Below are 27,875 nucleotides of genomic sequence, written 5' to 3'. Positions count from 1 at the left end.
ATGGTAAACGAGGTTTTGAGGGAGCAACAGGGGAAGAAAGAGAGACCAAGGATGGCTGGGAGAGGAACCTGGGGCGTCATCGTTGGTCTCTATGTGAACCACCTTCCTGGTCTTCCTGGGAGACCTTCAGTAAAATATGCATTTCTTTAAAACAAAAGAAAAGTACCCACTTCTTGTTGGTACATTACAGAGTTGGACTTCTTTGTTGGCGGAATTCATTCATCCAACAAATATTTAATTGAGAGCCTGATCCACCAGGAAGTTTTCTAGGTGCAGAGGGTAGAGTAGTGAATAAAATACACCCAACACAGGACAACTTGGATGAAAACAAACAACAACGGGCACGAGTCTCCAGGGAGCACTGCCGAGGGGACTCCTCTCCTGTATGGCTCAGATGCACCTCAATGCCCTGGCTCTCAGTCAGCCAAGACAGGACTCAGTCCTGGACCCCAGCCCCTCCACGCCCTCCTGCAGTGGGGGACCCCCACACCAGCCCTCTGGCCCCCTGGGTGTACCACGAGGCGCCTGTCTTTGCCTCTGTTTCTCTGCCTTAGAAGATCTTCAGAGGAAGAAGCCATACAGAAAAATAAAATTAGGTCTGAATGGGCTTTTAAGGTTTTATTTTATATTATGCCATGCCTTGCATGGAATGACCACAAAGCACACACCTTCTCGGTCAGCTGGTTGAGAAAGCTGGAACTCACGACCAGGTCCACTGGAAAGCGGAGAAGGAAGGGGGAGCAATGATAAACGCTTCTGTGTCTCTTCTCCAGTGGGTCATATGTGCCCATTCTAGGGACGATTATGTGACAATACAGTTTCTGATTCATGGTCACGGTCTTTGTACTCAAGGAAGGGGGCTTTCTTAGAAGGGCTAGAGCTAATCAAGAAATATTTGATTGACTTTCAAGCAAGGTCCTCAGGGCCAAAATAAAATAAGAGAAAAGATACTGACAAGTTCTGCTTTCAGAACGTTGACTCAAAGCAGCTGCAGAAAGAATAAGTGCGAAATGGAATGAAGGACCACCTCTCCTGCACCTCGCCTGGGACGGGACCAGCCGTGAGCTGGGCAGAGCTGGTCCCCAGGACCAAAGCCTCCAGGCTGTCAGGTCTGTGGGGCCGCTCGTCCGGCGGCAGCCCTGGCCGGCGCCTCCCGGGAAGGGGCCTGCTTCCCCAGGTCCCAGCCTGCGTCTGGGATGAACAGCCCGTGGATATCCAGGTGCATCTCCACATCGACGGACGCACGGGCCAGTTCCGTAAAAGTTCTGGCATCGAGAACCAGCAGAAAAGGCGACTTCTGGGGATCGGTAGAGACTATTGCCGATAAGATAATCCCTTTGGGGAAACAAAGAGAGACATTTTTTAAAAGCACAGCCTCGAACCTCTTCCAGCCGGGGTGGGGGCTAAGTTTCTCAGCTCTGTCTCCCTGTTCTTTGACTGTACCTAATGCGAAGAGTTGACTCATTGGAAAAGACCCTGATGCTGGGAGGGATTGGGGGAAGGAGGAGAAGGGGACGACAGAGGATGAGATGGCTGGATGGCATCACCAACTCAATGGACGTGAGTTTGAGTGAACTCCAGGAGTTGGTGATGGACAGGGAGGCCTGGTGTGCTGTGATTCATGGGGTCGCAAAGAGTCGGACACGACTGAGAGACTGAACTGAATCCAAACAGAAGGGAAGTGAATCTGATATTCTGTGTGAGCTGAAGGGAAAGGCCAGGGAAATCGGAAGGCTTGGGTGGGCTTGTCCCTTCACCTTTCTGAGCCTCAGTCTCTTCATCTGTGGAGTGGGGATAATGCTCCCCACTCTCAGGGGTTGCTGAGAGGATCTTGCACGGTCAGTTATGAAAGCACCTTGTGAATCGTTGCATATACAGAAGAATGGCTATCTCCCACTATTTGGAAATTCCAGTTACAGTGGATCAGCTTTAACACTGCGCTTAGCCTAAACTCAGACCAGCCACATTCAGGTGGCATTTGAATAAGTCCAATCCACCTCATGTGGGTGCAGCTTTCCACTTTGTGAAATGAGAATAGTCTAAATATTCACTCTCAAAGGGACAGAGGGCTAAACAAAAAAGAGCAATAAACTTCCAGAAAACACTCCTGATTCTTCCCGAGGCCTCCGGGGTTCCAGGAACTGAGCACAGCTGAGGTCAAATCAGCTTGGACTCAAACCCTCCCCTGTGTATGTACTGGGTGTGCAACCGTGGGTAAGTGACCTCACGCTCCGAGCCTTTCCCCTGGTGGAATGAAGACAAGGCTGCTTCCTGTCCACAGAAGAATCTGCAGGGCATACATGCCCAACCTGGGGGAGGCCAGCCTTGGCAGGAGGTGGCACCAACTGTTTCCCACCTTAGAGGCGACAGTGACACAGGCCCCCTGCCTGGCACGCTGTGCCGTGCCGGTCAATAGGGAGACACTCCCAGGTAGAAAGCCACTCCCTTCTCACACGAGGGGAGCAGCTGGCAGGCTCAGAGGGCAGCCTGCCTCCCCCCAGGTGTTGGCAGCCCCACCTAAGCTTCTAGTTACCCTCCTTGACATCCCCAGGGGGATGGGCAGGGCATTTCTGGGGCAAAATCAAGGAGGGAAAGGACCTTTTGGTCAGGTGGAAACCTGTACAAGAGAGGAATCCCACGAGCTTTTTGAGGGGCTCCCTGTGGCTCAGACAGTAAAAAGCATCTGCCTACAATGTGGGAGACCTGGGTTTGATACCTGGGTTGGGAAGATCCCCTGGAGAAGGAAATGGCAGCCCACTCCAGTATTGTTGCCTGGAAAATCCCATGGACAGAGGAGCCTGGCAGGCTACAGTCCATGGGGTCATAAAGAATCAGACATGACTGAGCGACTTCACTTTCACTTTCTGGAAAGTTTATGTGCTCAGAGGAGTTACAAGTTCTGACCCAGCCACCACAATGAATTATAAAACCAAGATTCCACACTCTGGGTCAGGGCAGTGTTGCCCTGTGGAAAGGAAGTGGGCTTTTGTGTTAGTCTCCCCCAAAAGGAGGTCTCTCCTTCTGCCCCTGGGAGATGTCGCCTGAGTCCTTGGACTGTTGGTCTGATGAGAGAGTCTTTGTTTACCTGAGGCCGTGCCATCCAACCTGGCCTAGCAAAGTGATTCAGAGGAGGCCTTGGGCCACAGGGCTTCCCATGAGGCACTAGTGGTAAAGGTCTCACCTGCCAATGCAGGAGACATACAGATGCAGGTTGGATCCCTGGGTCAGGAAGATCCCCCGGAGGAGGGCACGGCAACCCACTCCAGTGTTCCTGCCTGGAGAATCCCATGGACAGAGGAGCCTGGTGGGTGACCGCCCATGGGCACGCAAAGAGTGGGACACGCCGGAAGCAGTTTAGCACTTGGGCCACAGCCCTCAGCTCGACCTCCAGAGGGGCGAAGACTAGAAGTCAGCACGGTCGGCGCGACCACGCCCCACACGGGCTCCGAGGCTGAGGGAGCACCCCTGGTTGGCCTCGCTCCGTGGGGGTCTTTGGGGGAGTGGGAGTGGTCCGTGACTCCCACAGGGAGGACCACCGGAGACCACCCATGGGACTCTCCCGGATTCCATCCCACTCGCCTTTTCTCTTTCAGTCTGTACCCTTCCGCTGAGATAACTCGTCACTGCGAGTGTAATAGCTTTCAGTGTGTTCTGTGGGTGCTCCTACTGAAGCTGAGGGTGGTCTTGGGGACCCCTGAACTTGCAGCTGATGTCAGAAGTGGGGGTGGGCTTGGGGATTCCCTCGCCCTACCGCTTTGCACTCAGAACCGCCTGGACTTCAAAGCATGGCTGCACCAGCTGTGTGGTGAGGGCGGAGTCGCTGCCCCCGAACGGTATCTTGGTTTGCGGGGTGACCAGAAGCACAGTGCAGCAGGCCGGTTGCCCTTCCCGGGCCTTACCATCATCCTCGTCCTTGGCCCCCGGTGTGGGCACGAACAGGGGCTCCGCCGGCCAGCAGTGTTCCTCTCCCCACTTCAAGGAGGACTTGGTGAGAATGTCGTATTTTATTATCTGCTCATGCAAAGTGGAGAAATGCGAAATGAATGGTTGCAGAGCGTGCTCATTCCCAGCGAATAGGAAGGCGTCAAGGCCCCAGAGAAGGGGTGAGCACCTCAGATGGGGACCTCACACTAGTGAGCACAGGCCCCAGATGACACCTGCCTCTGGTCAGCACAAAAACAGAAAGGAAAGCAGCCCTTAAGCTAAGGTCCTCCCGCCACAGCAGAGCTGATACACACTCTGAATTCTTTAAGACATAAGAACCCTGGATTTATCTGGTATTGGGCACCATATTGCAAATTTTATACATATCAGATAATCTAACATATTCAATGCCCAGCCTTTAAAGCATAATGTGCTTTCTTTATTGCTTTCCAAGCTCGAGTCCCTGGCCTTCTCTCTGTCTCTAATAAGCCTCTTTCCCCTTAGGGTGTGGGATTAATGGGGAGTGACTCGGGGCGTGTGGATGAGCGTGTAGGAACCTTAATTTTTCTCATTGTACATTCCTCCACTGCTCGTGTTTTTTAAAAAAAGATTTCCCATTTTCTTACTAAAACCTGAAGCTACTAAGGAAAAGTGATGTCTGTACAGCACTCAGCATGGTCCCTGGGAAACAGCAAGTGTTCAACAAACAGCAGTTTAAGAACCAAATATGAACCGCTGTGCTGAACACCTGAAACTGAACATCAGCCCCGTTGTTACAGTTGTTGAGTTGCCAAGTCGTGTCCGACTCTGTGACCCCATGGACTGTAGCCTGCCAGGCTCCTCTGTCCATGAGATTTCCCACGTAAGAACACTGGAGTGGGTTCCCATTTCTTTCTCCAGGGGATCTTCCGGACCCAGGGATTGAACCCTCGACTCCTACATTGGCAGGTGAATTCTTTACCACTGAGCCACTATACTTGAATAAAAAAATTTTTTAAAGCAAAATAAATCCTCCAAGTTTCAGCTCTACCTTCCCTGCCTGGGACAAAGAGTTCCTTGAGGGCAGGAAGCAGGATCCTCCTGTTCACTTGCTTTTCCTGGGTGCCTAAGCTGGTGCTCAATAAACATGCATCTGATAAAGAAATCTGTGGGTAAACTCCGGCCGCCACGTCTTACCTGAGTGAAGCCCATTAGGTGCAGTCCCCTCTCCTGGATGCTCCGTCGTTGCTTCAAGCGTATTTTGTCCCACACTGACCTCACTCTCTGACCTACCGCCATCCCCAAGGGCATCTCAGTCCTGACATCCCTGAGAACTCAGCTTTGCAGACAGACATGACCATCCCAGGCTGCCACCCACCGGGGACCAGTACCTTGGTTGGGATGGGGCTCCACTGGACTCCAGCTGCAAAGACATAGCGGTATGGCTTCCCATTGTGGGCATAATTGATCCGAGGCAGTTCTAAGCCTGGAGAGAGATGACACGGCTGACAGAGCCCCCTTCAGGAGGGCTGGGACCACCCGCCCTTCGTGGCATCCAGGCCAGGCATCCTTTCTACAAAAATGGCTCCCAAGCCAGGATCCCTGAACTCCTGTCAGGCCCTGAGTTGGATCAAGGGTGGTCAAAGGGCAGGAGGAGGGAACCTGGGATAATTACCCCAGCTCCATTAGAAGCTTCGGGAGCAAGGTAAGATAGACCTTGGTTTTTAAGTGTATAAACATCTTTAATTATCCAAGATAGAAATCAAAGAGAATTACATGATTAAAATCAGAGGCCACGGCAACTTTTTAAAAGCTCTTAAAAAAAAAGTATGTGCCTGCAAATGTTTGTGGGTGTGAACAGAAACTTCTGAAGCGTGGAGGAAGCATCAGTGGGGAATATTTAAATAAATCTCATGAAATCGTATAATAAAAAGGAATATTTACAAAGAATTTTAGTAACATGGGGAAATGTCCCCATCATAACATTAGATGTAAAAGGCTGCTTAGAGAATTATCACCACTATGCTATAAATGTAGAGGAAAAGTTTAGGAATGCTACTGGAGTGATAACTTCCTTATTGTGGCTCATAGTTTATATTTTCCATTCTAAGTTTCTCATGTGAAAATTTCATTACATCTATAACTTTTGTAATCCAAAAAAGCCTTCACATTTCATCCATGTCCATGTATACATATTTACATATGTCTGCTGTGTCAAATTAAATTTCTAAGTCCCTGCCCCATGGCATGGGGCAACGATGTGGGGAGCCGGGCCCCTGGAGCCCGGCTCCTCCACTCCCCAGCCATGTCCTGGGCAGACCAGTTCACTCCTCACCTGCGTACTGAGCACAGCCTGCTCTGAGCCAGGTTCCTGTCTCATGCTGGTGACAAGCCTGAGCACAGGGGCACAGGCCCTGCTTCACAGACTTCTGCTCTAAGACAGTGGTTCTCAGTCGGGTTGCAGGCCCCGGACGCTGCTCAACAGCTGCAATGCCCAGTGCCGCCCCCTCTGCCCCGCGTCTGCAGCGCTGGGCTGGGAAGCCTTGCTCCGGGGGCTGTGGCTTCTCTCCGAGGGGCTTTACGTTCTGCATGTCACACAGCCTTTCTGAGGCCCAGTTTTCTCCTCTGGCCACCAGAGGAGACAGCACCTGTCCTGCAGGGCGCTCTCAGTGCGCCCCGGCGGAGACCCGCGTATGCCGTGCTGTCCAGCACTCGGCAGCCTCGGAACTGCGGTTTCCTCAGGTGTAGGCCCTGCAGTGGGATTGCTGCGTCACATGGTAGTTTTATGCCTGGTTTTCAAAGACATCTCCATACTGTGTTCCATAGTGGCTGAATCAGTTTACATTCCCACCAACTGTGCAAGAGGGGGTTCCTTTTCTCCATACCCTCTCCAGCATTTATTTTTATAGATTTGTTTTTTTTGGCCTGATGATGGCCATTCTGACCGGTGTGAGCTGATACCTCCCTGCAGTTTTGATTTCCATTTCTCTAATAATGAGTGATGTCGAGCATTTTTTGCAAATGCACGGCAGCATTTGAGACAGAGAACAAGTTGGTGGTTACCAGGGAGGGGGGAGGAGGGGGTGATACAGGGGTGGGGAGAGGGAAGGAAGTACAGACTGTTGGATGTAAGACAGGCTCAAGGACGATTGTACAACATGGGGAACAGAGCCAATATTTTGGAACAATTAAGCGGAAAGTAACCTTTAAAAAGTGTACAAAAATTTAAATGCAATAAATAAATAAATGTTTTAAAAGAAAGCAAAAAATTATATGGCAGCATTCAAAAGGCCAGCCATGAAAGTTCCTGGGTCTAGAGACCACCCCAGTGCTGGGAGGGGTGTGAAGGTACATGAGAGAGAAGGGTCTCCAATATAATGCCTAGTGCCCCACAGCCTTCCTTTCCCTCCCTGGTCCACACACAGCTCCTCTGCACTGGAAGGAGGCGTTACGTACAGAGGACATTCACCCCTTCCTCTAAACGCAGGAGAGAAGCTGCGCTTTACCTTCGTAGAGCAACTCCGGCTGACAGTAGACTTGGCCATCTTTCTCCTTTAGGGCTCGTGCTGTTGTGGACGACAGGTTGATTAAATTGGAGCCCACTTCTGCATTCTGAAAGAGATCAGTTTTTCCAAATAAATCAAAACGTTGTCCAGAGCAAACACTTGCTCTATGTGCGCATGTTTAAAAGAATGCTTCAGTGTCTGTCATCTGGTTTTGGCCTCACGGTAGCCACAGGAAGCAGCTATCACATGATTGGTGTTCTCAGTTAAAAATGAGAATCGGGGACTGGAGATGACTCCCCGAAGAAGGCAAAGCTGGTAGGTTGTGGAAAGGGGCTCCAAAAGCCTAGAACTTTTCTTCTGCTCTGGGCTGCCTGATCCCTCACAGTGAAATGGATGTACTTATTAGCGAAATGATGTACTTATAAGTTCTTATAAGTTCTCGCTTTTTAAATACTCTATGATTCACTTGTCAAAGGCTGCATCAGTTATTAAAAAGGTGTTTATAAAGAGTTCATAATAACACGGGAAACACCGAGTGAAAGAGCAGCAGAGAGAACTGCAGACACGGTCTGAGCTCAGCCGTATCCAAAAAGAAAAGAAATCACATTGAAAAGAGCCTGGGAGAAATGTGCCAAATAGTAACAATAGAGCATGCAGTGGGTGATGGAGACTTTAATTTCTTTGTCTATGTCTTTCCAGATTTTCAGTATTTCTTCTATGAAAAAATAGGAGAAAAACAAACAAACAAGCAGGAAAGAAAAACAAACAGATAAAAATTACTTGGGAGGAAAGAAGATCTATGAAGGACATCTCTTGGTCTTAAGTGACAGTCACGTCTTGGTTTAGTACTTTAACCTGGGAGAGAGACGTAACACAATCAATTAAATATCTATCGAGCAGCAGTTACTCTCTGTGTCCCACACACTTGCCATGGTACTTGAACAAGCTACTTGACATCTCTGAAGTTCAGTTTCCCCACCTGTATAATGAGGTATAGCACAAGCATTGTATGAATAGCATATGCATCTCCGAGTTATCATGCAAATTAAATAAAATAACCCATGCTGTTGGCTTACAAGAAGGCCAGGTTAACAGTAAGTGCTAAATAAATGTTAACTGCTGTTGATCACATAATTGTATTATTATATTATTATTATTATTGCCACTACCCCTGGCAGGTGAGTTCAGGTTGGGCACTTGGGAGGGGGATGAGGAACAAGACCACCAGGATCTGTGAAATTCCAGGAGGAGAATTACTGTCATGCCTGACTTCTCATTTAAACTTTTCTCGACTTTCCAAATGTCTCCAAACAAGTTTTTATAATTAAAACAAATCGATAAATGGCAACCCACTCCAGTATTCTTGCCTGGAAGAACCCCATGGACAGAGGAGCCTGGTGAGTTAAAGTCCATGGGGTCACAAAAGAGTTGGACACGACTTAGCGAATACCCAACAGCAACAAATTTGAACAACAGCAGCTTTTTGCTAGGAAGGCAGGACATTTACTGCATCTTAGAAGCTGAATTTTGAGATGTGTTTAGTGCAATCCCAGTAGACAGAGGAGGAAACTGAGGCCCAGGGTAGGAAAGTGGCTTGCCCAAGGTCACAGTAGGGGAGCGGAAGCTGAGCCCAGACCTCCACACTGCGGTTCTTCTGCTGAGAAGCAGAAGCACTGCCCGCAGAGGCGTAGCAGGGGCAAAGGCCCTGAGGCTGGTCCATCCCCTCCCACAGGTCTCAGCTCCAACGTCCCTTTCCCTGACAGCCCAGTATGCAGTGTCTCCAAGGTGTCTGTCCCACGCTGTAATCATCTCCTGTATGGACCTGGTTCCTTCTCTGATGCTGTCTTCCCTGTGAAGACAGTGACCGCATTTCAGCGTGTGCACAGCACACAGGCAGCTCCTAAGAAGCGACTGCTAAAGGAATGCGTGAATGTATGCCTTAATGAGCTTTTCCTTCAACTCTCGAGAGGCAGAACATGTGCTTTGCAGGCGGTTGTAAGAATCAGACAAAGGGCGTGCAACAGCCGTCCAGCGCCCAGCACATTGGGCGTCTTGTTGGGAGCAGCTCTTGTTTGCCTCCGCCTGTGCGCACAGCCTCACAGACAGTGAGAGGCCCTGCCCGTTGCCTTGCAGTCACGAGGCAGCAGCCACGGGCCTCTGGTGCATGTCCTGGGCTTGATTCTCAGGGAGGCAGTCTGCAGACATGTTTTCTAGCTCCAGCATGAAACTGGTCAGACTGGTTGAGGCATGGACTGAGAATTTTTCCACACACAGCAGTAATGAGCATGACTCGGCTGCTTTCTGTGGCCAGTGTGCTTGACTTTGGGAAGAAATCGCTCTCCAGCCAGAATTCAATAAAATCTTGCAGACTGGCTTTGAAATTCTTCAATGCGGGGGACCTCCCAGGAAGAACAGTTAATCTCAGTCATCCCCAGAAAACACTGGCTTTGAAGTTTGGCAGTCCTGGGTGTGAAATCTGACTCTATAGGTTTCTTCGTGAGTTCGAGCAGGCCTCCCTGAGACTAGGTGAACTGGAGCCTGCTTCCTCGTTTGTAAAACTGGGGGCAATCTGTAACTTCTGGACAGTTGGCGAGTGCAAGCGAAGGTTCCTTCGACTGGCGTCTGAACACCGTGAGTAAGATTAAGTTAAATAATGGTTATGAAAACACCTGGTCCAGGGCCAAACCCACTGTAGTTAGTAACTTGGAATGAGACAGACAAGCATGCAAATCCCAGCTACGATGATTCTGCGACGTTGGGCACGTTACTTTCTCTCTCATCTGTTGTTATGGGGATGACAAATAACTTCAAGCACTCACATGCAGATTCGGTGAGGAGCATGCTGACCATTACACAGCCCCACACATTTGAGGGGGGCATGGCAGCCCACTCCAGTATTCTTGCCTGGAGAACCCCCATGGACAGAGGAGCCTGGTGGGCCACAGTCCATGGGGTCGCACAGAGGCGGACACGATCGAAGTGACTCGGCACGCATGCAACATTTGCAGGACCCAGGATGAGCACAGAGGCCCGCCAACCCTGTGTCCACACATACTGAACGGTTAAGTCAAACACCATTTTATCTTCCCTTCCTTTATACACAGAGCTTCAACTTGTTGTGGAACTGTGCTGTCCAGGTGAGGCAACCACCTCCAGCCACAGGTGGCTATTTAAATTTAAATTCAGTAAAATTTAAAATTCTATTCCTTGGCTTCACTGGCTGCGTTTCAATAGCCCAGGCATCCAGTCCAGCGGCTACTGTGTTGGACAGAGAGGTTGCCTCATCGCACCATTTTTCTAGTGCACAGTGCTGGGTCTGGAAGGACGCATGTGAATTTAGAATTCCAGGACTCCTTGGCCTTCTGGAGTGGGCTGCAGGGGAGAATGAAGGCCGGCCTCTGGGCCCAGGCTCCCCACCCTCTCTTCTCCTCCCTGCATGGAAGCCCTGGCCTCCCCGGCTTCCTCGTGGGCCTGAGGCTGACACACTGGCAGCTCTGTCTGCCCTCAGGAGGACAGAGGCAGGCAGGAGGCAGGTGTGGGACATCTGGGCAAGGAACTCAGGCATCCCAGGTTACGGCTGGGGTCGGGAGGGTGCCCTTCTGGGTGGGCACCCTGTGGCCCCGTGGGTTCCTCACCCTGTGGAGAAGGGCCACTGGAGAAAAGCCAGAACAGGGGCCCCTCTGGTCTGGATCTAAGAGAAAAAAAGGCATCTAACAGAGGGCCCAGCGCAGAAGGGACCCTCGAGGAATGGGGCTTCTCTTGCTATCTGAACACAAGACAAACCAAATCCACGGAGCCAGGAGTTGGAGCCACCCCTTTGAGGTTGAAGATGCCACCCCCATGGCAGCGCACGGAGCCCTGCAGGGTGAGGGCAGGGCAGCTGGCACAGACAGGCCACACCACCCAAGCCCCTGGAGGCCCAGCCTCGCCTTAGACAACCCCCACACCACCCTAACAAACAGGCCAAGGGTACCAACAGGCCTCTCCTTCCTCTGACCCCAGCTGGCCCAAATGCCAGAGATTCTGGGACAGCTGGGAGGCCTCAGACTTCTGAACACACTTCATTCACTTTAGCCCATTCTACGTGGAAGGCGCTTTCCACTTTGGAAGTGTTCCAAATGCTAAAGGAAGGCCTTGTGTCCTTTGAGAGAACTTGCATCACCTTTCTCATTCATTCATTTAAAATATCTAAGGGCTTCAAGAGAACCCGCTGAGAGCCAGACCCTGTGATGGGCGCAGGGGATAAATGGCTGACAAGACCAAGAGTCCGGGCCCCCTGAGAGCTTTCACAGAAGAGGTGACCCAACAAGCTCATTACTCCTGGGATCAATGTGAGCAAAGAGCGGTAGGTGCCACTGGAATGTACAAACCCACTGAGGGAGTCAGGACGCCAGGCCTGAAGGATGAGCAGGAACTAGGATCCTGGGGTGGGTATTGGGGGTGCCTGGGAGCCATGCCCACCCCGACCCGTCCCCTGGAGTTTCTGCCTTCACTGGACTGGTGGTCCTGGAGGCCCCAGGCCAGTCCGACCTGCAGCCGGGACAAGAATGGAGGACTCATGGAAAGAGGACGACAGAGGGACAGCGGCGTGCAAAGGCACCAGGACGAAGGGCATTTGAGAAAATGCGGCATTGCCCGCCCCGAGGCCCCTCCGTAATGTAGACTGTGGGTGGGATGGAATCGGAGCTGCTGGACCTGAACACACAGGCGTGTCTGCTGCCTGCTCAGCCTTCCCCTGTCCACATGCAGTGAAGCAAGAAGACTTTTTTAAGGGACAATAAATAGCAATTAAGAAGCGTGGCCAGAGCTACCCTTCCCAGCGCTCACTTTTCTTTGCAGATGGTTCAAGCAGCGCCTGTTTAAACTGTACAGGCTAAACTTCTTAGCTTGGTTCCAAGGAAGCAGATTGTTTGTCGGGCTTGTTAAGAGGTTGAAGAATCCAGCAGTGCGGGCATGGCCGGGGCGGGGGGGGGGGGCGGGGGGGGGGGAGTGCTTGCTCTCTGTGCATCACCCCAGGCTGAGGTCTGTGAGGTAGGGGGAAGGGTTGGCCTCAGGACATGCCCTCTGGGTGACAGCCCCCCACCCCGCCCCCATTGCACCCTGAAGCCAGGAAATGCTCCAAGCGCTGCACTGTGGAACTTTCCAGAGTGGGGGGCGCTGAGGCCAGGGGCTCAGGTGGATATTCTGTGGGGCATGGCCGTTCACTCGTTAGCCCTGAATCACACTGGGAGAAAGTTAATCCCTTCTCTTCCAATCTTCCCGACTGGGTCAAGGAGAGCGTCTCAGTTAGGTGCCACTATACCCTTAACACTCAATACTTTTCCCAGTGTTCTCTTTAAGGAAGACAGCGGGTCTTGGCAAGAGCAACAGCATCAGGCCAGTGCTCAGGACCTGTGCTTCATCACAGCACTTCGTGCTTATCGCTTCCTCCTTTGGCAGCACGCAATGCTGGCTTTGCCCTGGGTTGTCATAGGTTCCCTTCCAAATGAGTTAGGGAAAGAGTGAGTTGATTTAAATGAAAACATGATTTTGTAAATTTAACAGAAGTGGTAGGAAATACAGTGAACATCATGACAGAGATACACAAGTGACTGCAGATGGGGGAAATGCTGGAGAGGAGAAAAGACCAGGCTCTGTGGTCTGACAAAGCTGGGCTCAAATGCAGACCCCAGGGCCTCTGGCTGGGAGGGGTCTGGGGGGTGGCAGAAGCCTCCCTGGGCAGGTAGGAGTGTCTCCTGTTCCCTCGGCCTGCAGGGGGCCCCTGTGAGGGGTCGTGACCCCCTGGGGAGATCTGCAGAGTTGTACCCCTTACCAGCTCCAAGGAAGGGCTCAGAGCCAGTCTTGCTTTGCTACCAGGCTATGTGACCTTGGGCACATTTCTTAACCTCTCTGAGCCTCAGTTTCTTCATCTGTAAAATGAGGCTAACGTGTGGATCTCTCCCATAGGTTTTGATCATTAAGTGAGGTAAAAAAAATAAAATGCTTAGCAACGTACCTGGTACAGAGAGTGTGTTCAGTACAGATGAGCCATCAAAATTGAATTGAACTCAATTGGGTTTCATTTAAATTCATTAAGTCATGAAGTAAGGAAGTTCTGGAGCCAGAAGCCTCTGTAGCCTTTAAAACCAAGCCCAGAGCCTAGGCAGCAGCACCCTAATTGGTGGTAATGTCAGGCCCAGTGGTCATTTTGAATATAAGAACAGGACTGTTCAACATCAGGAGATGAATCCCCACCGCAGACTGTCAGGCAAATATTTAAAATGATGTCACAGAAGAATATTTAATGTCATGGGAAGATGTTTAGATACATGAGGAGGACAGAAAGCAGCACAAAAAATAGCATGTACATATTCAGTCATGAAAAGAAGAAGCACTGATACACGTCACAGCACTGATGAACTCTGAAAACGTGCTAAGTGAAAGGAGCCAGCCACAGAAGACTGCTCACGGTGTGCTTCCATTCCTATGAAATGTCTCAAACAGGCAAATCCACGGAGGCAGAAAGCAGGGCAGTGGTTACCTGGGGGCGGAAGGAGTGGGGGAGGCTCTTTTGGGGGAAATGAAAATACTTTAAAACTGACTGTAGCGTAACTCTGTGAATATACTAAAAGCCATTGAACTGTACCCTTTAAATGAGTGAAAATGGGTGAATAGTATGGTACGGGAGTTATATTTCATTAAAGCTGTTAAAAATTATGCGCAGTGCCATGTTCTCTCTAAAATTAAGAAATACATATTTCCATGCTATATATTAACTTTAGAAAAGGAAACCATACTGCACATGCTTTTTAACAGCTGTGATGTATATACACAATATGCATGTTATATGCATATATCATTGTATACTAATATGTATGTATATTTTCCGGTCTATTTGTCTATCTACGGAGAGAGAGAGACTTGGGAGGCAATACAAATATATTCGCAATGGGCTTATGGTGATTTTTTTCCTTTTCACTTAATCTATATTTTCTAAAATTTCTACCATGAATATGTTCAATATTTGGAAAAATAATGAAAGAATTTTCTGCCTTTCTCTAAGAACACCTCATTTTGAATTTCAATATCAATGCAATCAGGACCAAAGCCACTTCCCGAGTGGGCTCACCTCCCCCAGAACTCAAGCCGTTACCTTGTCCACGTGGAGGGGCAGCACGAACCTCTTGAGGGTGGGCATGGAGGTGAGCCTGGAGTTCTCCTTGAAGTCCTCGTTCAGGTTGGCCAAGTAGAAGAGCTGGTAGAGGCTGCTGTCCTCATAGGCGATGACGTCGAACAGGAGGCAGCCGTCCTCTTCGTAGGCGTTGACGTGGTGAAACACCACCATGGGGTCCGTGTGATACTTGGCCAGCACGGGCTTCCGCGTCCTTCGGTCGATGATGTGGATGTGAGTCTGAAAGGAGTTGCAGCCTGGGCTCAGCTCTCCCTCTGCCAGCCCCATGCTGCAGCACAAGGCCCAGCCAACCATTCACCTGCTTGGGACCCTGAAGCAACCCCTCCCCTTTCTGAGCTTCTCTGTCCCACTCCAGGGGGCAAACCTCACCAGAAGCCATGGGGAGGAGGGAAGCCTCGCCGCACGGGGTCTCAGCCTCACCTGGAGGACCGGACCTTTCAGGGAGGCCCCTGAAAGTGCAGCCTCTCTCTGACCTTCACTCGACTGAGATCCAGGTGGGCGGCAGTGGCCAGCTCCCCGGCAAAGGCCAAGTTGGGGAGAACCAGTCAGGGCCAGCCCTCTCAGCTTCCTCAGGTCCCACCCATGGCCAGAGCCCCTGAAGCCCCATCCTGGGTCCCCTCCCCTGACCCCAGCCCACTGCAGGTTTTCCCAGCAACCGGGCTTCCCTGGAGGGCTAAGGTGCCGAGTGACCGGTCTAGTCAAGCTGATAGCCCAGTGGGCCTCCGCACACACTTCTTTCTGGGTGTCACAGGCAGTATTGCTCTGGGTGGCAATTAGCCATGTCTGCAGCCCCAGTTGCTTAATCCGAGGGTGAAAGGGTGTTTTCTTTCTTTCGGCAGCTCTGGCCTGACCATCCTCCTCTGAAAGGAGGGAGGGGCAACTCCAGCCACCTCCTCTGGCTCATCATCCCTTTCTCTCTTTCCCCAAAATCAAGCTCTGAAGTTAAGTGGGGGTGATGAGGGCTGAGTGTTGCAGAGGGGGAGGGACAGTGGGCTTGGGAGATGAACACAGGGTGAAGTGACAGGTACTTCTTTCCCATAAACCCAATCCTGGGGTCAGCTGCAGGGACTGCTCAGAAAACTCTCCAAATGCATTCAACGCCCTGCCAGGGCTCGGGGGCTCTCACTGGGGACTCTCTGGGGCCAGAGATCCCTGGGGGATCACTGCAGCCTGGAGGCCTATGGGGCCCTGATGCTCCAGGTTCCCCAGAGCAAACCCACTTCCGCTGGCCCCTGATGGCCCCCTGCCCAGCTCACTCATGCCACAAACACTGACACATTTCAGGGGGAACTAGAGAGATAAACCCCTGACACTTTCATGCCGTTCATAGTCCAGCCAGGGTGAGGCCAAGGGTCAGTGACCAAATGTACAATACGTGAAGGATGATGGCTGAGCCCGACTGGGAAAATGAGGTGGGAGGTGGAGAAAGCCTGGTAGTGGGGAGGGGTCTGTGACAGCTAGGGGGCCCTCAGGGCTGGTGGGGGGCCCTTAGAGCCAGACCTGGATTCATCAGGGGAGGGAGCCAGCTGGGGAAGAGCATTCCAGTGGAGGCTGGCTCTGGCTGTCCTGGGGCTGCAGGGGGGTCCCTGGCCGGGCCTTACCTTGTCCTCCCCGTGGAAGGCCAGGCAGGAAGCCCAGCTCACGCCCCGAATGTAGGCCGTGGCCATCTTGAGGATGTCCAACTTGAAAGGCTGCTCGAGGAAAACGACGTAGTTCTCGGTGACTCCGAAGCTGTGGTAATAGCTTGGGGAAAGGAGGGAGCGGGCGGCGATGGAACAGAAGACCTCCGCATCCTTCAGGGGGCTCCGGCCCTCCTTCCTGCCCCCTGGGGAGAAGCCAGCCTCTGAAGCAGCTGGGACCTGACCACCCCCCAAGGACACCACAGGGCCACCGCCTCCCACAGCCCAGCCCCTCAGCCCACCCCAATGAGGAGAACCTTTGAGAGTCGACAGCAAACCGGGAGAAGGGCTGCTGCCCAGCTGAGGCAGGGATCGGACCTCCCCCCCATCCGCCCCCGGGGGGCTGGTTTAGTCTGAAACCTCCCCAGGCTCAAGGCCCCTGGGCCTCTGGGCCTCAGGGCCAGGTGTCGGCAACTCTGGCCTGGGGCTAAGCCGGCCTCCACCTGCTTCCGAAATAAAGGTTTATCTGGAGCGTGGGCCACGCTGCCGCCTCCTGCAGAGTCCACAGCTGCTTTGCCTTCAGGATTCAGAGTCGAGCAGATGTGGCACAGACCACACAGCCGGCAAAGTCTCAAATAGTTACACTGGGGCCCTTTACAGAAAACATTTGCCGACTCCCGCTCTGGAGCAATGCTCCTCAAGCTTCCACGTGCACGCAGATCGTCTAGGGGTCACGACAAAGTGTGGAGGCCGACTCAGCCTGTGGGGCGGGGCCCACGGCTCTGTATTTCCGTCAGTCTTCCAGGCCATGCCCTGGAGCAAGGCATGGCAATCCACTCCAGTGTTCCTGCCTGGAGAATCCCCATGGACAATCCCCACGGACAGAGGAGCCTGGCGGGCTACAGTCCACGGGGTCGCAAACAGTCGGATGCGACTGAGCGACTAAGCAGAGCCACACCCGGGCCGTGGGCTAGCTTCCCAAGGTTAAGCTTTGACATGTTGCTGAGGCCCATCGTCTGACATACATCTCACAGGGTTTCTATGAATTTCTCTTGGCATTGCCTGTTCTGAAACCCCTAGGAGTGAGCCCAAGTGCCTGTGCTGATGCGATAGTCTGTGACAGTCAAGGTCGGCTGTATGATTCCCATTTTACAGACGGGAAACTGAGGCTTGGGACAGCCAAAGGCACAGGGCTAAGCCAAAAGGACACAGTCCCCTCAGCCTGGCCACCTCCTCTGTTCTTGGAGGGACAACCCTTAGAGGGAAGGGGGGGATCTGAAGGAAATACTGCAGGAGGCCAAGCACCTCGCCCAGCACCCAGCGCGAAGGTGCTTGGGACTGCTCGGTTTCCTTATTCGTCTGCAAGGATGAGTCACCCGCTGGCCAAAGGGCCTCCCCACCCAGGCCTGGGGCTGGGTTATAATGAGTTACATTAATGAGTTACAGGCAAGCGTCCTCGCTGTTCCCGTGGCCACCTGTGCGCCCTGTAAACAGCTGGCTGGTGGGAGGCAGGCTGTTGGGTTGTAGGGTAGGTCTTTTCTTCACTAAACAAATGGAACACAAAGCAAACGGTAAGGAAAGGCACCCTGGCCTGGGAGGCGGGAGGCAGGTGTGAATCCTGGTGAAGCGCCAGCCTGGAGCAGGTGCGGAGGTAACCTGCTGTGAGCCATGGGGATGTCACCCGATCCCCTGGGGCTCCCGGTCCTCAGGAACATGAGGTGGCAAACTCAAATGGCTAGCCTACCCTCAGGTGTGACATTCTAGGATCCTGAGCCGGACCCTGCATCCCTTTATTGGCTTAATTAACGGGGCTTCCATTTAACAAGAGCACTCACTGCACCGTGTGACCCAGGGACTCCCGTCTGCCAGTGGAGCCTGGAATTTGCTGGACTGGGGGTGCTCTACAGAATGATAAGGGAGGGGCCAGGAGCGATCTCAGATGGAAACCCGTCTTCCTAAACCAGAAGGTCTAGCTGAGCACCCTCGCAGTCCTGCACCATCCCTGGAGCCCGCACAGCCGCCCTCGGAGGCCTGGTCTCCTGGGTGTGGTTTCGAGAGGGTCCTGCCCAAATAAGGGCTAGGAGTCCCACCCTTCTCCCCCGCAGGGACGCGCAATCACAGTCAGCCTGGGCGCCGTGCCAGACTCCCGGGCCTGAGTGAAGACTATGTAGAAGGCCCAGGGAGGAGGGCGGAGCCTGGAGAGGATGCCAGCAGGCCTGGGCTCCCCGAACAACCCGGGGAGCCTGGCTCTCGGGGCTGGGATGAGAGAGAGCTCCCCAGCCCTGACAGATGGAGGTTTGTCAGAAAACTAAAAAACGAATGAACGAAAGGAAGGATGGATGATGGATGGATGGATGGATGACAACATCAGTGGACAGATTGATAAACACATGATTAATGGATGAATTAATGAAAGAATGAAAAAGAATCGAAAGAAAAGGAGGTTGGAACAGCAAAGGGATTCACTTCTTCCAAAAGGAAACGTAGCATCATCCCTTTTCTCCTAAAGGAGAAAAGCGAGTCCATGGTCCTCTGAGTCATCGATGTGGGCAAGTATCGGGCTGAGTGTTGTGCCATCAAACAAAACCAGTACTCTTCCCAAAGAGCCACCTTTGGTGTTCATGCCTCATCACAGCCCCAGAATGACCCACCTGGGACTGTGGCAGGGATCTTAAAGATCACATATTTTGTCTTCCCCTTGTCCACGATGGATGTGCCAACGTTGAGAACATTTCCAGCAGCATCGTAGTGAGGATGTGATGTTGCCAGATTTACAGCCACGTATTTACGATAATCAACCTGCAAAACACAACAGTCAGCTGCTTTGAAAAGGGGGAGAGGGTGAAGTCCCGCCAAGAGCTGCCTGACTCCAGGCTCAGGGAGATGACGGCTATTTTTGCACGTCTCCCAACCTGAAAATAAGGCAGACATTCCCTTTAAAGGAGATGCTTCCTCTTGCGACCTGATGTAACCTCATGGGGGCTCCCACAGCCCATACGCTGCAGGGGGCTTGGTGAGCTACGTGTGTTCTCTGACGGTTGTTCCTCTCTGGCCCCGCCGGGTGGCCTCGGTGTGGAAACCCGATGCCTCACCGCAGAGAGCTCCAAGTAACATCGTGGGCAGAGAGGCAGCCTGAGTGCTAATCCTGGCCCTGGTGAAGTCATTTAAATCCTCCCCTTTTGTATCCCACAGAGGCATAAATCCCCAGGCCTCTTTCCTAGGGTTATTCTGGGAATGGAGAGGTTACAAAAAGCATTTGGTCAAAGGGAAACATTGACTAACGACCTCAGTAACGATCCCGACTTCAAACAGGCCACAGCCATAGCACAATGGGGTGGCCAGGGAACCAGCTGTCCGCCCTTCCTCCCTGAGAACAGCACAACCTTCAGCCGAAAAGTCGGGCACTACCTCCTTCTCACCTAGTGATTCCTCTCTGCAGCTTTGTGGAAAACGCTCCTCGGTTGGACCTATGCTGCCTAGCTTCAGAGGAGCTGGACGTGATTTCATAGCTAAGAAAAGCACTCCCTCTAACAGACCGTTAAGATGTGTTACAAAGACATAAAGGCTTTGAACAGGCAGCTGGAGAAAACTGAAGTGGGTCTACTGATCACGAAAACGTAGACCCGCTTCTGCCCAGGAAAGGTCTCCGCGTGGGCGCTGACGTGCACCCGTGCTCTCTGCCCCACGCCTCCCTCTTCGGGGCTGCTGGGAGTCCTGCACAGCCCAGCACTGTCATCCATTCACATTTCCACTGCGGGTCCACTCAGTGCTGAGGGCTGTCCACACTGTCGGGGCTCGAACTGGAGCTTCCAAAAAGGCAAGCTGAAGCAAGTCCTAACCGCTCGTGTCTGTATTTTGGAAACAGGGTTAAAATGAGGTCATTCTGGAATAAGGTGGGTGATTTGTATCTTTACAAGAGATGGGAACGAGGCATCTGTAAACCAAGGGGAGACCGCCAGAAGCAGGAAGAGGCAAAGAAGTTTCCTTCCCTAGAAGCTTCAGAGACAACAGGGCTTGCCGGCACCTGATTTCAGACTTCCAGCCTTCAGAACGGTGGGGGAATACATTTCTGTTGACCTAAGCCACCTAGTTTGTGTTCCTTTGTCACGGGAGTGCTAGGAATGAATTCAGACACAGAGATGACAGGGCAGAGTCCTGCCATCAGGAAGCTTAGAATCTAGTGCTAAGATGCCTGAGACAAGGGGATCAGAGGGGGCTCCTCTCTGAGTGCCTGCAGCCTCCCGGCCTCCCCACAGAGGGTCCATTCCTTAAGTCAGGCACTGAGGCTGCTTATAGAGTCATTGATACCTTCTCCAGGGTTTCCAGGGTCTGGGGGTTGATCTTCCTGATGTAATTGGTCTCTGTGGTCGCGTAGAAGTCTTCTCCACACCTCATGATGTTGATCAGACAGTTGTCTGTGAAATCGGGGATGGTGTGGGACAGGTAGGAGAAAGCTCTGGGGAGGAAAGCAAGTCAGCGAGTCAACCACTGTGTCCGCTCAGCTGGAAGGTTCTACTCCAGATGGCTTTAGTTTGCCTACCACTTAAAACACTCTACTTCAACTAAGGGAGGGAAAGTGCTGGGTCACAACTGGCCATTTGAGGAATCTGACACTCCAGCGATCGAGTTAACCCAAAGCACCACCACATCCAATCAGCTAAGAAGGGAGTCAGCCGGGACAGCAAGGCTGCCCACTGAGCCCTCCCCAGCTCCCCACATCCAAAGGTCTCCCCCACCAGAGCCATCAAGAGCTGGTGGACGGTTCTCAAGCATTTTAAGAAGCCCTATAGAAATCACACACATACCCATGATGGCTCCCCCAAAACTAGAAAAGCAGCTGATCTCTGCTTTGAGCAGGAATGAGAGTCCACCCTCGTTACCTCAACTTTGTCCAAGAAATTCGTTTCTTTGAAAAAGGAAAGTAAACTGAGTTAAGAACTGATCATTTGATTAGAGTGAAGTGAAGTGGCTCAGTCGTCTGACTCTTTGCGACCCCGTGGACTGTAGCCCTCCAGGCTCCTCCGTCCATGGGATTCTCCAGGCAAGAATACTGGAGTGGGTTGCCATTTCCCTCTCCAGGGGATGGAACTCGGGTCTCCCACATTGCAGGCAGACGCTTTAACCTGAGCCACCAGGGAAGCAGGCAAACGCAAAAGCAGGAAGACGTGACCCCGTGTACTGGTGAGTGCTCCCCCTACTGGCAATCACTGTAACAGCGAGGATGCCGCACAAGCTGCGGTTTTCAATTCCTTCCCTCCCGCTGCCGCCTGGCTCCTCCCGCGTCTGCAATAGGTGTTTCCAGCCTGCTGCTTGCCGGACCCCCAGCGCTGGAAGCTGGGATTGGAGAGGTGATGTCAGTTCTGGAGAAGGAGAAACCAGCTTCCCTCTCCAGGCCAGTCTACCCCTAATGCACCCCTTCTATGTCTAAAGCGTATCAGAGAGGAGATGATGACCACTGGCCTGATTCCCTGGCCAACAATTCAAAACGTGTAAGGCATTCATATGCGTCACCGTCCAGATGATTTTAAATGTATACAACTGAAAATCTCCCCCATCCTTCCTCCCGTTGATTCCCTACCTCGCCCCTGCCTTCTCCCAGGCTTTCTGCACATTCAAAAACAAACCTAGATATCCCCTGCCTTACAGCACAAATTACAGCATATTAGATGCTCTTTCTACACTTTACTTTTTTCCCCTTTTTCCCCACTTAGCAGTATATCCTGGAAGTCTGCCATTCAGTACATAGAGAGCATCCTCAGTGCTTTTATATCTGCCTGGTGTTCTCCTGTATAGCGTTACTGCGATTTATTTAACATTCTTCTGTTAGTGATCACCTGAGTTATTTTCAGTTCCTCATCATAACAAATCATTCAGCCATGAATAACCTTGTACTTCTGTCATTTCAGAAACAAGCAAGCACCTCTCTGGACTGAAGGGAATGTGTGTTTGTAATTTTGAGAGGTGATTTCAGAGTGCTCTCCCAGCAGCCATGTGGAGGACATCTGACAATCTGCCAGATGCTCTTTGCCTCGCTGCTATCAGTGATCCAGAGGAACGTAGGCTGCATGGTCAAAGGCCATCACGGGAAGTTTTCCATCCACCCTAAACACACCGTCAGAGGATCAAACGCTGGTTGTCCCAGCCATCAGGGATATCGGAAAGCAGGACTAGATATAAAGCGGACAGTTACTTGGAAAATATGTTTTTGCAGGGGTCTGGATAGGCCATTGTTCCGAATTCTGACACCACAATCCTGTTTGCTTCGATATTGGCAGTGTAGGTATCACTTCTCAGGTATTTGCTTCTGTAGTAGACTTCGCCTGAAAGAGAAGCAGCAGAATCATCCCAGGCTTATTTGAAACTTATTTCAGCCATTCCAGGGATGTGACGGGTGGGGGTGGGGGTGGCTTACTGAGACCATCCCTTTAATGTGTGTGCTGGATACAACAAGCACGAGTGTGAACTCTCACATGCATTTTGGCAAGGTTGGCTCACAACAATATGGCAAGGTAAGTATTCCTAGACCCAGCTCCATCTATGTATGATGGAACTGAGGCTCAGAAACGTTCCATCGCCTTGTCCAGCATCACCCAGAGACCTGTTGGCCCAGGCAATTGACCATGCTTTCCACCATGTTGGAATCCCTCCAGGTAAGGTCCAGGTTTGGAGGACGGATCCAGAAGGCCCCATACTCAGGCTGGGTTTCCCAAGGACCCAGTTCAGTTCTGGGAGCCTTACATTAACAATTTAGCCCCTGGAGTAACATTTTTGTAATTGAAATAAACATGGTTTTATTTTTAATTATTAATGGTACAGAAGACTTTTTGCTCTTACTAAAATTATTTTTCAAATCTTTAAAAAAATTTTTAATTGGAGGATAATTGTTTTACAATATTGTGTTGGCGTCTGCCGTACTCGGTTTGCAACCAGGGAGCACTCTTATGCCCATTCTGCACACAGGAGAAGGTCAGCACATGTGCTGATGACACTGGAGAGAATCTCACTCATTCCAGAAAAGCATGGACCCTCGCTTGACCAGTCTGCCAAGACCAACTTGAAAATATACTAGATGGTTCTGAACCTGTATTAATTTCTTGTGGCTGATGTAACAAATTATCATAAATATAGTGGCTTCACACAACACAAATTTGTTATGTTTTGAAAGACAGGTCTGAAGTGGGTTTTTCAGGGCAAAAATCAAAGTGTCAGCAGGACGGGTTCCTCCTGGAGCTCTCGGGGAGAGTGTAGGAGCTGCCTGTTTCCCTTGGCTGCGGCTGCGTCACTCTGATCTCTGATTCCCTTGCCACAGCTTTTCAAAGCCCTTGAAGGATGACTGGAATTGAACCACGAATCGGGGAGGTGGGCTAGGAAAGAGGGCGAGGTCTTCCCAGTCAGTCTCCCCAGAGTCTGTAAGTCAAGACCTGGGGTTGGGGAGCACAGCCCACCTCCTGTAAGGGCTGAGTAAGCACTGGCTGAAGCACCCGTCGGTGCTTGAGAGCCGCAGGAGTGGAATGAGGCTGGGGGGACCCATGGGGACCCATGAGGTCCCCACCAGGTCTTCAGGGCTGTGAATACTTAGGCCTGGGACCTTCATTTTGGTGGATAATTTGAAACCTCTAGAGTTTGGTGGGGTTTTTTTTGCCATTAATTAGCACATGACGTTATGTTGACTCTTCACATTCCTCGCTGTAGCATAACCTATGCTTCCAAGGTTGGTGCAATTATATATAATATGCCAAAAAGTAGGGCCCAAGACACACTGACATCTCATTCCCATTAGAGAAATGCCCATCACATATCCACTGTCACAATGATGGGCTTCAAAGAGAGACTGCATCTCGGGAAATTCTTGCCCAATAGTGTATATATACACTATCATATATAAAGTAGATAACTAATAAGGACTTACTGTTCAGAACAGGGAACTCTACTCAATACTCTGTGATAGCCTATATGGGAAAAGAATCTTAAAAAAGAGCTGTTCAGTCGCTCAGTTGTGTCCGACTCTTTTTCGATCTCATGGACTGCAGCATGCCAGCAGGCTCCTCTGTCCGTGGGATTCTCCTGGCAAGAGTACTGGAGTGGGTTATCATTTCCTTCTCCAAAACAAAAAGGAGTAGATACATGTATATGTATAACTGACTCACTTTGCTGTACACCTGAAACTAACACAGCACTGTAAATCAACTATAATTTAAAAAAAAAATCTCTGTGACTTTGACTCTTGGAATTCACACGTTCAAATCCTCATGGGATGACGACTTTGTTTCTTATTGGAAAACAATCAAATCTATCGCTAAGGGGGACCTGGGTTGACTCACCTCCATATCTGCTTTATAAAAATTTTTAATTTTGAAAGAATTTTAGGCGTGAAGAAAGCGCTCCCGTATGCTCTTCCGCGTCTCCACTCAGCCTTCATTATTGAGATCTCTGTTAACGTTTGAAAGCGTTATCTTCTAGTGGCCTCTGCTGAGGGCTATGAGCCATTTTTCTGCCTTTGCTTCCTTACTCCGGTTCTTTCCTTCCCGGTTTGGCACTAATTTCCATTCTTCATGCTAACTGCACTAGAACCGCCTGGCTTTAAAGATCACCGAGGCCTGAGGCCAACGCCACCAGTGTGCCCGGGGTCATCTGGGAACGCAGATGCTCTATCCTTACCCTTCGAGCCCTGGGCAGGGTCTCAGGATGCACAACTTAAATGAGCATCCTGGGGGATTCTGATGCAGAAACCCACAGACCACCTTTTGAGAAGTACTGCCTTTATGTCACCTGCAAATCAGAGGGCCCTGATTGCCTTATGCGTGCCCTCTTAAATTGTGTATGAGTGAGTGAGTGAGTGAAGTCACTCAGTCGTGTCCAACTCTTTGCGACCCCATGGACTGTAGCCTATCAGGCTCCTCCATCCATGGGATTTTCCAGGCAAGAGTGCTGGAGTAGATTGCCATTTCCTTCTCCAGGGGCTCTTCCCAACCCAGGAATTGAACCCAGGTCTCCTGCATTGCAGGCAGACGCTTTACCGTCTTTGTTTATATTTCCACTGTTAGACACAGGAGAGGCATTGAGAGCTCTAGAGGAGAGGAGAGACCAGGCCAGGCTGTGCTGCAGCAACACCGGCAACCTGACTGGCCATCTCAGAAAAGAACAGAAGACAGCTGCTTACCTCTGAGAGTGAGGGTTTAGCCTGAGGCCCACTAGAAACTTTCAGGGGCTTCTCAGGTGGCTCAGTGGTAAAGGCTCCACTTGCAATGCAGGAGCCACAGGAGATGCAGGTTGGATCCCTGGGTCAGGAAGATCCCCTGGAAGAGGAAATGGCAACCTACTCCAGTATTCTTGCTTGGAAAATCCCATGGACAGAGGAGCCTGGTGGGTTACCGTGCATGGGATCACAAAAGAGTCAGACATGATTTAGCTACTAAAGCAGAAGAGAATTAAAATTGTGTGTTGCTTTAAGCTACTCCATCTGTGGTCATTTGTTACAGCACCCACGGCAAACCATGTGGTGCTCTTACCATCTCTGATTGTGAAGCTGTGGAGCAAGGCCAGGCCATCGAACCAGTGGTTGTAGCTGGTCTCGCCCACCGTGTGCATTCCAGGCCCATTGCGGAGCAGGGTTCCCTGCAGCCAGGCTGGAATCTTGCCTGACGAGAGAAAGAATGTTTAGTTTCCACCTCTGGACCTAAACCAAAAAGCTCAAAGAAGTGGCCATACAGCCCCTGTACCACTCACGGAATCTGTTCACTTCCAGGAAGAATGTGCCTGGCATTATGTGGGCGCTGAGGATACCGAGATGAACAGGCATCATCCCTGCTTTCAAGTGGGGCTTCCCAGGTGGCGCTAGTGGGAAAGAACCGGCCTGTCAATGCAGAAGACGTAAAAGACACAAGTTCCATCTGCGGGTTGGGAAGGCCCCTGGAGGAGGGCATGGCAACCCACTCTGGTATCTTGCCTGGAATCCCAAGGACAGAGGAGCCTGACAGGTTACAGTCCATGAAGACACAAAGAGTTGGACACAACCCATGCACACTGCTTCCAAGGAACGCCTCCTCCGTTAAGAGACAGAGACAAAGGAAAACACCCAAAATATACTGAGATGAAGGCAACGCAACAGACTCAGCAGGGGTGCTGGGGGGCAGAACTCCACTCCAAGGCGGGCTGAGAGCAGGAGGGCGAGGAACACTTCCTGGAGGAGGTGGCCGGGCTGAGTTTTGAGGGAGAGTTGGTGTTTGCCTTGCAAAGGCATGAGGAAAGAACATTGTAGAGCTGTGCTGTCCCATGTAGGGGAACTGAGTACTGGAAACTTGGCTAGTCCCAACTGAGATGTACAGTAATTGTGAAATGCACACCAGATTCCAGAGACTTAGGATGAAAAAGAAATGTAATACATCTCATTAGCAATTTGAAAACATTAGCTATATGTTGAACTGATAACATTTTGGATATGTGGCATTACATGAAAAACACTATTAAAATTAACGTCATCGCAAATAGAGACCAAAAGAAAGCAGGAGTGGCAATACTCATATCCGATAAAATAGACTTTAAAACAAAGGCTGTGAAAAGAGACAAAGAAGGCCACTACATAATGATCAAAGGAACAATCCAAGAAGAAGATATAACAATTATAAATATATATGCACCCAATATAGGAGCACCGCAATATGTAAGACAAATGCTAACAAGTATGAAAGGGGAAATCAACAATAACACAATAATAGTGGGAGACTTTAATACCCCACTCACACCTATGGACAGATCAACTAAACAGAAAATTAACAAAGAAACGCAAACTTTAAATGATACATTAGATCAGTTAGACCTAATTGATATCTATAGGACATTTCACCCCAAAACAACGAATTTCACCTTTTTTTCAAGTGCTCATGGAACCTTCTCCAGGATAGATCACATCCTGGGCCATAAATCTAAACTTGATAAATTCAAAAAAATCGAAATCATTCCAAGCATCTTTTCTGACCATAATGCATTAAGATTAGATCTCAATTACAGGAGAAAAACTATTAAAAATTCTAACATATGGAGGTTGAACAACACACTTCTGAATAACCAACAAATCACAGAAGAAATCAAAAAAGAAATCAAAATATGCATAGAAACTAATGAAAATGAAAACACAACAACCCAAAACCTGTGGGACACTATAAAAGCAGTGCTAAGAGGAAAGTTCATAGCAATACAGGCATACCTCAAGAAACAAGAAAAAAGTCAAATAAATAACCTAACTCTACAACTAAAGCAACTAGAAAAGGAAGAGTTGGAGAACCCCAGAGTTAGTAGAAGGAAAGAAATCTTAAAAATTAGGGCAGAAATAAATGCAAAAGAAACAAAAGAGACCATAGCAAAAATCAACAAAGCCAAAACCTGGTTCTTTGAAAGGATAAATAAAATTGACAAACCATTAGCCAGACTCATCAAGAAGCAAAGAGAGAAAAATCAAATCAATAAAATTAGAAATGAAAATGGAGAGATCACAACAGACAACACAGAAATACAAAGGATCATAAGAGACTACTATCAGCAGTTGTATGCCAATAAAATGGACAACGTGGAAGAAATGGACAAATTCTTAGAAAAGTACAATTTTCCAAAACTGAACCAGGAAGAAATAGAAAATCTTAACAGACCCATCACAAGCACAGAAATTGATACTGTAATCAG

General features: G+C 50.5%; 1 protein-coding gene across 2 annotated transcripts in view; it reads right to left on the bottom strand.

The window, feature by feature from the left end:
* Positions 1 to 603: 603 nt before the first annotated feature.
* Positions 604 to 27,875, bottom strand: part of BCO1 (beta-carotene oxygenase 1) — a 35,301-nt gene continuing 8,029 nt past the window's right edge. The window contains exons 2-11 of one of the 2 annotated variants that reach the window (XM_069552528.1): positions 25,709 to 25,837; positions 22,390 to 22,519; positions 20,508 to 20,655; positions 18,851 to 18,998; positions 16,182 to 16,405; positions 14,542 to 14,799; positions 7,410 to 7,515; positions 5,295 to 5,389; positions 3,900 to 4,011; positions 604 to 1,335 (exon numbers count right to left, since the gene is read on the bottom strand). In XM_069552528.1, the coding sequence (XP_069408629.1) occupies positions 1,106 to 1,335; positions 3,900 to 4,011; positions 5,295 to 5,389; positions 7,410 to 7,515; positions 14,542 to 14,799; positions 16,182 to 16,405; positions 18,851 to 18,998; positions 20,508 to 20,655; positions 22,390 to 22,519; positions 25,709 to 25,837 (1,580 nt within the window). In that variant the 3' untranslated portion in view covers positions 604 to 1,105. The remainder of the gene's footprint in view (positions 1,336 to 3,899; positions 4,012 to 5,294; positions 5,390 to 7,409; positions 7,516 to 14,541; positions 14,800 to 16,181; positions 16,406 to 18,850; positions 18,999 to 20,507; positions 20,656 to 22,389; positions 22,520 to 25,708; positions 25,838 to 27,875) is intronic. The other variant, XM_070289306.1, reaches the window with a different exon arrangement.

The sequence above is a fragment of the Ovis canadensis genome, chromosome 14 (assembly GCF_042477335.2).
Source record: "Ovis canadensis isolate MfBH-ARS-UI-01 breed Bighorn chromosome 14, ARS-UI_OviCan_v2, whole genome shotgun sequence".
NCBI classification, from domain to species: domain Eukaryota; kingdom Metazoa; phylum Chordata; class Mammalia; order Artiodactyla; family Bovidae; genus Ovis; species Ovis canadensis.
The sequence above is the reverse complement of the archived record's forward strand: the minus strand, read 5'-3'. Positions and strand labels throughout refer to the sequence as shown.